Source organism: Cuculus canorus, chromosome 20 (assembly GCF_017976375.1).
Source record: "Cuculus canorus isolate bCucCan1 chromosome 20, bCucCan1.pri, whole genome shotgun sequence".
In the NCBI taxonomy this organism is placed as follows: Eukaryota; Metazoa; Chordata; class Aves; order Cuculiformes; family Cuculidae; genus Cuculus; species Cuculus canorus.
Window position 1 is genome coordinate 2,754,350 of NC_071420.1, and position 11,600 is coordinate 2,765,949.

At 37.6% G+C, this 11,600-nt stretch overlaps 1 protein-coding gene across 2 annotated transcripts in view; it reads right to left on the reverse strand.

Annotated features, from left to right (window-relative positions):
- Window positions 1-11,380, reverse strand: part of BRIP1 (BRCA1 interacting helicase 1) — a 53,246-nt gene extending 41,866 nt beyond the window's left edge. The window contains exons 1-8 of one of the 2 annotated variants that reach the window (XM_054085162.1): window positions 11,266-11,380; window positions 10,688-10,799; window positions 10,015-10,209; window positions 9,592-9,719; window positions 8,578-8,715; window positions 2,910-3,203; window positions 2,202-2,423; window positions 1,502-1,701 (exon numbers count right to left, since the gene is read on the reverse strand). In XM_054085162.1, the coding sequence (XP_053941137.1) occupies window positions 1,502-1,701; window positions 2,202-2,423; window positions 2,910-3,203; window positions 8,578-8,715; window positions 9,592-9,719; window positions 10,015-10,209; window positions 10,688-10,799; window positions 11,266-11,358 (1,382 nt within the window). In that variant the 5' untranslated portion in view covers window positions 11,359-11,380. The remainder of the gene's footprint in view (window positions 1-1,501; window positions 1,702-2,201; window positions 2,424-2,909; window positions 3,204-8,577; window positions 8,716-9,591; window positions 9,720-10,014; window positions 10,210-10,687; window positions 10,800-11,265) is intronic. The other variant, XM_054085163.1, reaches the window with a different exon arrangement.
- Between the last annotated feature and the right edge of the window lie 220 nt (window positions 11,381-11,600).

Here is an 11,600-nt window from a genome sequence, read left to right on the forward strand (position 1 = left end):
CTACTTGCCTTGGTACATTCACCAACCACTAATGCAACAAAACGACCATTTGACATGCACTGAATCAGAGTTCAGTTAACTTCAAAGCCACTTGTGTCATTATTCACTTTTATTCTGCGGAATTTGTTGTTTAAGGTATCACTAGCTGTGCGTTTCTGAACTCTCGGTCTCTGGATCCCTCAACAGAAAGTCTCAAAAATTAAGGGCTACAGTGCTGAACCCCAAATTCTCAAATGGTGACAGACTCTCCTGACATTGTTTTGACTTTCTTACGTTCTCACTCCACCCAGAAGACTTTTGTCCTTGACCCCTTGCTTCTCCCCTCATCCCCAGACTTCTGCCCCCTGTCCATTTGCTTTTGCTCTCATAATTTTCCACTTCTGCTCAGATCTCCCCCTCCCCATTCTATCTCCACAGTTTGAGGTTTATCCTCTTTTTTGCTCTTACTACCTTTTCTTCTATAGGTATAGAAAGAAACAGAGAACATTTTCTGGTTTTTTTGCAACTTCTTTCTGTCTTACTGATCAACCCTTGCTTTCAAAACCACTCCTTCAATGATCCATATTTCTCTATGCAATGAACTCCACAATCCTTATGCTCCAACAACGCAGGCACTAAGAGATTTAGCACATCCTTGGTTTCAATTTCAGTATAAAAGCAAATCATTAAACCCACATTCACTGACATCGTCCAGGAAGAAAGAATGATCAGTAATTCTGCGTGGACAGCTTTTGCTGAGAACAATCAGAAATTCAAAACGGATGGCACATGCTCTGTTCAGAGTCTGCCACCCGAATTCCCTAAAAGACTTCAAGTCTCTTCCGAGAAGGTGCAAGTACCCCAGTTTTCCAGACACTTATTTCGTTGCTCAAGTTCAAGTGTTTAAAAGGGAAAACAAAGGATATGACTGTTAAATTCACTTTTAACTATGAAGGATCTGCTCCAATCAAATTCCAATCAGGTTCCAAGAACAGATTCCAACCTGTTTCAAGGCTCTGAAAGCATTGTATAGATGTGAATTAATTATTGCTTTGACAAAATAAAGCTATTGCTATTTGTCAAATAAGGAAATGGGAGCATGTGAAATATGTGAAGGTGTTCAAGGCCAGGTTGGGTGGGGCATTGAGCAGACTGTTCCAGTGGGAGATGTTCCTGCCCATGGCAGGGGAGTTGGAACTGGATGGGCTTTAAGAATTTCACAAACAAGGACAGTAAGCCCCATAAAGATCAGTGCCTCTCCTCCTTCAAGAGCATGACAATTTTAAAAACAGAAAGTCAAGACTTCCATTTAAGACAAGAGTGTTTTACTTCAAAAATAGATCAAACCTCTCTGGATTCCTCAAATGAACACACATCAGGTGACCGCATAGTTTGAAGAATACTTCTGTTGCATTTTACCTGATGCAACACAGCAACCAGTAAATGGTATCAGCAAAAGGAATCTAAAAGTAATTTTAAAAAACATTAATTGATGCAACAGAATTGGAAAAAGTTGTCTTACTTTATCAAAGAGCAGCACACAGCCCGTAGGGGCTCATGATTCAACTGCCTGATGTTGTTATTGACCATTGAATCCAGCTCTTCTCGAGCAGCTCTCAGCTGATTTTCTGTAACACCGAAGCTCACTGACTCCCGAGCACAGTCCTCAATATTATGGGCTTCATCTAAAATGACTACTTGCCCTTTAAGGTTAATTTCCATCTAAAAAAGAAAATTATCTAGTAAAACAGATTGAAAGACATTAACAAGAAACAGCAAGTAAGAAAAGCGCATATTCTGCATCACAATGGAAGCAACAGAAAGTTTTCAGCTTTTTGATCCAATTTCTGTAATGCAGAAAATAACTGTGAAGGGGGGAAGCCTTATCTGAGCCTGGATGAATATTACCTCACCATACTACACCTTCCATAAACCAAATAAATGTAAAGTTTGCAAGGTTTCCTTTTCCACTGGTTGAAAAAAAACACGTGACTGATCAGCTAAAGTACATGACCAGAGGAACCATTACTTGGAATATGGAAATGCTCATCTCGGGGAAAGGGAGGGAAGTAAGAGGGAGAAAAAATTCTTTAATCCAGGAATTATTCTGCAGATAATATTTTGGATATATAACAGGTTTCAGTTGATTGTAGCCACTAAACGTTATGTTTCTAACTCCCCTTTAACTTCAGTTATTGCAGTCTTCTTACAAATATACTTACACTCTCCCGTATTTGCGGGTCTAGGAGATAATTATAAGGACAAAATACAATATCCGCGCCCACCATCAGTTCTCTGGCTGCAAAATATGCACAGGCACGAAGCTTCTTTCCCAGGCTCACTAGATCTTCAATGTCCCAAGCCTGATACATCCTATGTGCAGACTTCAGGGCATGGTGTTCACTGAGTTTATGAACACCATGATAGTAAAGACAAGACCTGCCCTAAAAGCAAATAAGCACAGATAGCGGTTAGAAAAAATAACGAAAAACAAGTAAGCTCAAGTTCACTGAGTTGCTAAGTGCCTTTGACTATTTGCTGGAGGGAATTCTACCTGCTGCTATGTTGGACAATAATGAAAAACACATCAAGTCCAAGAAAACAGGTAAACTCACATTTGTATGCGTACTGTACTTGTATGTACATTGTTAAGAACACTCCTTTCTTCTTCTATAAAACCAAAGACAACTTAAGTCTTACTAAGAATATTAACCTACCAGTCGTAAATACTATTCCTATCATTGTTTATTTGTTTTGATACAATGTATCAATATTTCTATCAATTAATAGTTAATTTAAACCACATTACCAGAGACATTTAACCAACACAATATAAAGAAATGAAAAGTGTCACCCACTGCAACTGTTCAACTACCTTTCATTTCAATATGTTCAAATGAATTCTTGTTTTCTGAAGCAAAACTACTCACATTTTTTCCTTCCAGCAATTCTACACACATTTCGTTCCTGTTACTGCCACTACTAGATACCACCGGATGAATACAGGTATAATCCCGGCTTGAAAGAATTGTCATAGGGACACTGGAATACGCTGTTCTCTTCAACTCTCTGGTAATTTGGGTTATTTGCTTGTGTGTTCGTGTTCCAAAAAATATTTTGGGAATGAACCTTCCCTCTCCATTTTCCTTCTTCTTTGTGTTACTTGTATCTTTGCTAGTTTCTTTCCCAGAAGAACAGGAACACTCAGTGCAAGGACCAGAAGACTGCAATCCAAAACAGAAAAAAGGTGAACATCCTAAATCTGTTCATGGTGTGTTCAGAAATGCCCTCTAGGGCAGCTCAAGATAGCCTGTCAAACCACCAGGGTGGCTTATCGAACTGCAAAAAGTTAAGAAACATTAAAGCATATGCACCGTGTCCTCCTGTCTGAAAATCTTAAACTTCCAGCTCACCAAATACAACTTTTATCAGCACCCAGTCATGGAAAGAACTGTTATTCCAGTGGAGTATTTACACATGTTAATACTTGCAAATAAACTTCTCACATTTAAGCTTCAGAAAAAAGGACACGCCTGCTACGGACCAAGAAGTGTCCAGCACCTTAAATGAAGAAATCTTGGGAACAGACACCCAGGTTTAAATACTGAGCACATTTTTACTTAGAGCAAGCAGAAGAAACCTGGATAGTTTAAAGAAATCTCTTTGCAAATGAAACAGACATCATACATTCTCCATTAGAAACATGTTTGCATGCCATTATGTTAAAGGCCATCTAGTAACTATGAGAATAAAAGACAAAATAGGGAATAATTCTAAACAGAACCTTATCCTGTAAAATATTTGTTAAAAGCCGACTTTTTTTTCTTGAGAAGCACCATCATTCATAATATAAAATACTAGAACCATCGTGAAATTGTAAAAATTAGTCTGAAAAGATGCAAGGAAAAAATAACTCAGAGTCCACACACACCTCCCATAAAAAAAAATAACAAATTCTAACGTAAAAAGAGTTTGAATTTAGATTTCAGGTGACAGCACAAGTAACAACATCCGCTCCTTCCTCCACTTTTAATTGTAATCAGTAAGATTATCCATCATAAACAAATACTAAGTCATGCCGTGTGTTACACCACAATTCTACAGATCAAGCTGTCTTTTAGCCTCCACTCTCAGGAAAAGCAAGTTTGTATTACCCTTAGTCCCAGCCAGCCTTGTCCACCATTAAATATTACAATACATGATAGAAAGCATGTAAATGTAACCCTTCTGGAGCTGTCACTCACTGGGATAAAAGGTTCACTGATGTGCCAAATAAACAGGCCCTCAAAGCAGATAAAGTTACACCCATGCTGGAATTGTTACGTTCCCCTCTCAGGTTGCCAGTAACAGCAGATTTCATTACGGTGTGCTGCCACATGAAATAGCCAGTTCCAAATATCCTGCCTTCTATATTGAATAATTACTTATTCACTGAAAGGATAAAAAGAAGAGTTATGAATGGGGCCCTTGTCAACAGCAAAGCAGGAAACAGCTGACATATGGTATATGTTACATATGTGGCAATGCTCAACTGGGTTTGTACTCTCATAGAAAACTGCAATGCAAATTGTACCTCGATATTTCTAACAACTAGATTCTATGTTGCTCTTTGAAATAATGAAAACCACATTACCACACTAATAATTAGTATAACCGAATTTTACTCACTGTGTAGAGCCTTTAAGAACACGTTTATATTTCAATTCTAACTCAAGTCAGACTGTGTTTTCAGAGGTAAAAAGAATATACAGAATTCAAAGATGATATCACATCACTAACATTTCTCTGCTAACGCTAAGCTTCACATTTAGTTTTCTAAATAAAAGTAATAGAAAAATACTAAGAATAATCAGGCAGCTATTTTGCAAAAGTTGTTCTAAAAACAGGAAAATGCAGTTCAAATAAGTATATACATTGCATAGCACAATGTGACATGGTGTTAACCTGCCTTTACTACAGCAAAGAGAACACTCTCCAGCTGAACAAAGCGATAACTCCAATACGGCAGTTCCCATAGCAGAGCTGCCTCAAAGTACAAATTTTCAGACTTGTAACACACATATCTGTTTATACTGTAATAAAACTAGAAAACGTTCCAATTTACTTATGAAAGAGTTGGGAAGGGGGCACTGACTAGAAACAATATTAAGACAATAGAAAACTGTTTCATAATACCCTCTGGCTTCAGAACTAAATCTCTTTTCATCTCTTTAAACCTGGGATAAAGATTTTCTTTTGAGAGTGTGGAATGAAAAAAAAAAAAAAGATACTTCTCTACTTTGCAGTATTTAATCAGAAACACCCAGTAACAGATGCTGTTAGAGATCAGATACCAGACTATATGAACCTCAGGCTAATCCAGCTTGTTTTTACTTTGGTCAGGGAGTAGATAAAGCAACCTATCACATCAATATTTATATGGCAAAAACGTGGAAGTCCGATTAAAAGAAAGAATAATGAAGTCCATCAACCTGTCCTACGTGTAAAATAGAACTAAACAAACACTGAGGCTATGATCTTTGCAGCACAAAGAGATAAGAGGAGTTCTTCATATCTTCATCTGCATTTCACGGTTACAAAGCCATCTAAATGATACAGCAGTGAATACCTCTTGTGTGAAATATCACGCAAGCACAATCTACTAAGATATCAGCAGTGACATTACTAGAGCTTTTCAACTATTCCTTTATAAGCTCTCAAAAAGGACAGTATTCTGCTGCTGCTGCAGCCTCTTGATTAAAGTACACAAAGCAGCTGTTTATCCTCCCACAGTAACCAGCAGGTGAACCCAGTTCAATATTTATCACAGGCTTTCACAGATCACTGCTAACCAAGCAAACGTTTTAATTAAGCTGGAACTTGCTTCAAAGAGCTCATTCAAAATGTCAATCAGCAGGAAAAGGATCAGATACGGTGTCAGGTGAGAGCGTGTAATACAAATCCGCAACTTTCTTCATCCCATAGTGGTAAATTAGCCTATTTTGGAGTCCAGACCCTGATTGTAACAGGCTGCCAGTCTCCTGGAATGTGTAACAGAAGTCACTCAAACTCCATTGTGAAGGTTGTAAGCAATATGTTAAACTGCAATGGGCTAGCACATTAAGACAGATTCTTTTCACAGCTGTTTTTTGATACCCCAAGTGTTTGTTACACTACTCTCCATTTACTGTTTACTTTTTACCTAGTATAAATGGGGATTCCTTAACCCAGCTGCCCCAGTTTCTCAGACTGTATGCTTTGACAGAAGTAATCAAGAGAGTACCACTAGGGTACAATTTCTCATCTAAACTCGCACTGGAACTGCCTTCTCTTGCCAGAATTAACAGCAGAAGGGCAGAAATGGATTCCCAGGCTCTGGACTGAAAGCAGCTAAGGGCAGGCAGTCACCTTGGGCAATCCTCACCCACCAGATCCACAGGTGTTCTGATGCAGCACTGCTAGGCAGCACCTCTCTTGTGTTTACAACAAACAATCCATTCCCTCTCAGGCTACAAAAAGGAACACTTGACAAAGAAATAAATTTGCTTTAAGCACAGGATTGAGTCTAGTAAAATGCAGGTTATCCAAAGGAAGGGTTATCTCCTTGATTATGAAAATATTTTTATTGCATTATCATCCCAAATACGTTCAACACAACCTCAGTGACCTTATTTCACAAGCAACACTAGAAAAGCATTTTTATTCCTAACAGCCTATGCTATGATGCTCACCATTTCTTAAACTTAGTGCGGTTAAGCCACAGAACTACTAAGGATAAATAAGGCCTTGCTTTCTGCAATTATTTCTTGACAGAAAACAAGTTCTCAGTATGCTAAAGTCCATCACGGGAAAACAATACCTTACTCTCCTGTTCTTAAAAAGAAAGGGCTTTTTTACAAAGAAATAAACACTCCTTCCATTCTTAAAAAGACATTTAACAGAAATAAACAATTTTATTTCTTCTTAGGTTACTTCTTCCTAAAGAAGTAGTGAACAGTATAGTTGAATAGTATACTGTACTGTCATACACGTGGATAGCATATTACAACACTCACATATTGCTAAATAGATATAAAAATGAAGAGTTTTCTTAGAAACTCAGATTATGATGCACTATTTTATTATTTAATAGTCAGATTATCTATACCAAGAGTTTTCACTTTTCTTCACTCCATTAAAATTCTAGAAGTTGTAAATCAAGTTTCAGATACACACACCAAAGTACCAAAGCAAATTTTACAACCAAAACAGGAAGGTCTTTTTATCTGAAAACCAACAGCACACTCTGCTGGCCTTCCTGTTTCAAAGTACCAACTGAAGGTCAGCGGCACCAAGCATTTCAAATCCTACTTAATAATCTATGGAGCTTTCAAAAACTGATAAAAATTACTTCCCATCAAACGCCCTAGAATATAGATTCACATTTGTCAGGAAAAAAATTAGCCCCCAGTGTCTTAAAGTAAGACCACAGCTTTTGGCTTCTTGTCTGTTTATGAAAGCATAGCATACTGGAAAACAACTCTCCAAGTTAAAACACAGACCAATTAAAATAGAAGCTAATTTAGGATATAAAAAGAACCAAGTGCTGCTGGAAGAGAAAGAAAGAGAATTAAAAGAGTTGTTGAAACCAAGGATATTTCCAAACACGCAGCCCTTGAATAGCATTCCTGGGAACTACAGCATCCTAACGTATTTTGCCATCTGACATCGATCTGCCTACTACCTCCAATTTTTTCTTCTACCGGTTTTGCCTTAATAAACTTTTCTGTAAAATTAATAACATTCAAACATCAAGAAATGCAGGAAATGCCTTGCAGAAAGCTGCAGAAACAGCTGCGTATTTGTAGCTCAACTTCTTACGTGACCTTTCTGCTATGCAAAGTGGAGATTTAAAAACAAACAAAACAAAATAAACCCTCCAAACGCAAGTCCCTCTGATTTTACTTCTTAATCTCATGCAATATTTATTACTTTTTTAAAAATAATATATTTTAACAATTAGCTCAAACTTTCTCCATGCTACTTTTTTGAGGTCTAGAAGGCACACGTGTTAATATTCAATGCTGCCTTCCATTTACTCCATATGGCACCAAACAACAAACGGCAAGTTAAACAAAACACACAAACTCTGATGTCACTTGATTTCTATGTCCTACTTTCAAGTTCTTCCATAATGCCATAAATCTCGTATAAACTGGAATATCACACAGATTTATATCTGCTGTACGATTGTTGTCATGTACTGAAAGCTTACAGGCTGAATTGCTGGGCCAGATTCTGTGCAGTTGGGGAGCCAACGGGTGAAAGGGTTCAACCTACTGCTCAAAGGACAACTTTCACAGAAATAATCCACACTTTGCAAACCATGTTGGTCAGACAGTACCGATAAGAATAAAAGCCACTGCAGTTCTCGCTATTGATAATGACAATATATTACCTCTAAAGAACTTACATACTTTGGCTCCTTTACACAAGGCTGCAATGCAGCTGGAAGTAGCGTTTGCTGACACTGTATTAACAAGCTGCATTTCATGCATAATCTCTATACAGTAAAATACTTTTTAAAAATTGCTCTTGAACTAACAGTCCCGATGTAAAAAATATTACTCTACTACTTACTGTTTTGGGAGAAAAAGTAGTGCTTTTCACACTTTTTTCAGTGTGAACAATCAGCTCTCCATTTTTCCTCTGTTGATAAACTTCTAAAGCATCAACCATCTGCACTCCTTTTGCAAAACAATGACGTTTTCGAAGCTGCTGGCGAAACAAAAAAAAAAGTATTGTGTTCAAAACCTCTAGACAGAAGAATGTGCATACACTAGTAGTCGGTGATTTTGTTTCACCTGTTTTCCAGAGAGTCGCTTTCAGTAACACAGTATATCACTAATATTCATTAATAGTTGAATCAAATCTATGCCACACAGAAGTCATTTGGGAACAGATATAAAGTTTTAATTACAAAGTTCAGTAATAATAACAACAGAAATGGGTAATTATTGCTGAGCTTTTCTTCTTTCATTTCCCACTGTTCCAAAACTGATAGGAACTCCAGTACTATACGCAGAAAACTTCCACACTAAAAGAAGAAATAAATTCAAGCCAAGTAGATCTAAAAACTTAAACAAAAGCAACCATATTCTAATGCAATGTAAAAGCGATTTACAGTGCACATCCCACTACAAGTACTAGGTCACATGGTCCCAATACTGACACAGATGAAAACATCACAGAAATATTGCCCTCCACATACTAGGCCAAAGAAAACCACATTTGACAGGATATCAACCAGAATTTTAATATGTTCACAGTATTGCTTGTATTTCCAATATATATTTGCAAGAGCACTTTCAACTCCAGAATATCATACTTGTATGAAAGATTACAGATCAACTGGGGATAAATATAACGGGATATGAGGCGCTTAAAGATGCAAGATGTAATTTAGGACACACTATTATGAACAATTTAGTGCAACAACTGACCCCTTTGTCATAAGTAACAATAAAAATGAACCTGTCAATCTAAACTATGATAACTCAGCTATTCTCTATGCCCTTCTCTGAAACAGATTGATATTTGACAGCTTTGTTGAGCCATGCCTGGATTATTTCCTTGTCAATAAGCTTTGCTCACCTGCTGCTCGGTTTCTAAAGGACGAATCCTTTTCCTGTCTACTTGAAAATCATCATTCTCTTTTTCACATAGAGAAAAACGTTTTTTGGCAGACAATTTCGAAGCTAGCGTTGCATTTTCCTTACATTCTGCAATTAAAAGTAAAATAAAAGGTATGTCCACTACCAGGAATGCATTAAATAAGGGCAATATTTTAAAAATCGATTTTAGTATAAATACACATGACGTGGGAAACAGTATTAGACATTTCTAGACCCATTAACCACCACTTCCATACAGTTTTACAACGGGGCAGAATCAGGTCGCACTCTGCTATTATGATGGTTAAAAAAAGCCCCTGACTTCAAAGCAAAAACACTGACACGACTGCCTGGGTATTTTACTTCCCAAAGAGATTTTTTAGGTACCTGTGTATGAAGTTACCTGTGTTTGTTAGTGGGCTTCCAGGTTTTACAGAACTTCCCGTTTCACAACTATTCAAAGAACAAGAAGCACCATGATTTACACTCGTTGCAGCCTCGCTGCTCTTAGACTGGGAATGACAGATACAGCGACAGGGTGGTGAGGTCTCCAGCTTTCTGTCTTCCTTTTCACAGGATGAAGTGGGCACTGGTTTCTCTGAAGGACACAGTCATTTGTCTTCCATTAAAAACCAGAAAGACTATACATGAGAACTAGACTTCCAATACAGTTAAGGTGAAAGGATTTGTTCAGGTACCAATTATAAATCTTGCTCCTTTATAAAGTCTGAACAAGCTATCATCACTCTTTGAAAAGCTGCAGTGCAAAGAACTATAACAACTTGAAGAACTGAAGAACACCCCTTCTTTTCAACTCAATCTGCATAACTGCAAGCCACAAGTATTTTCTTTCAAAGTTCCAATAGCCATATAATTTCCTCACAATAGAAGATTAATCTTAACATTACTGGCCATTACTGGTTTATGTTGCCTATAAGGCAATCTGTACAATCATGGACAAAAACCTGGCTAGATTCCTGAAACCAAATGATTAAAGGCTGACAAACAACAAGAAGAACTCATTACCATATATTTTGTTAATAAAACCCTGATGAACCGACAGAAAGAGAACTTACCATACAGAGACTGCTGCCATGATAACGCAGAACAAAGTAATGCCAAACTTTTGCCACTTCCTGTAGGGCTCTCCAACAAACAGTGTTGCTTATTATTTAAGCCCTTAACAATCTTTAAGAATAACAAGAGAAAACCAGAATTAATAGGGAAAAAACCAAAGAAAACGTCTTTAGCTAAGCTAGAAGTAACTTTTAAAAATAGATCAGGGCACCTGCTGTCTTGTAAAAATTAAAGAAAGGAAAACCAACACCAATTCCCGCCATCACCTTTAATAATAACAAAAGGTCAACAAGGCTTAGCTCTGTGTCTTTCAGGAAGAAGATGCCTTATTAGCAATGCTCAGAGGTTCCCTTACAGGGGCTGTTAAACACTCTCCTGCTAACAGAAATACCTGACAGAGCCAGCTTGCTTCCTTTAGTCTTACAATACCAAAACACTGAAAACCTCTGTCAGACAAGGGAACCGTTTGTCCCACAGAGAAAAAGTGTCTGAATTTAATGTTTGTTTTCTAAATGCTGATAGGTGCTGGAAAAGACAAGCTATTAGTTTAGTAAACATTAATACAAAGTCTACTTACAGCATTCATCATCGCAAGCTGTGAGGGGTAAGCCTTGCAAGGGAACATGATCTTCACTCCCCCAATAGTATACTCTGACACATCAGAAGGCATTGCTGCTTCTTCCTCCCGTTTACTTCAGGTTTATAACTGCAATAAAGAACAGCATTAACAAGTCAACAGAAAAAACCAGGAAAAGCCTGAAATGAGACACAGCACCAAAGAAAAACAAGCAGCGACTGCTAACCTGATAAGGGGGCTAAGTGGTTCAAGATATTAACGGAACTGGCACATGTGAATTTATGCCACATACCCTCAGTTCAGACTTGGCCCTTTGTTACAAACAAGGGCGAGTT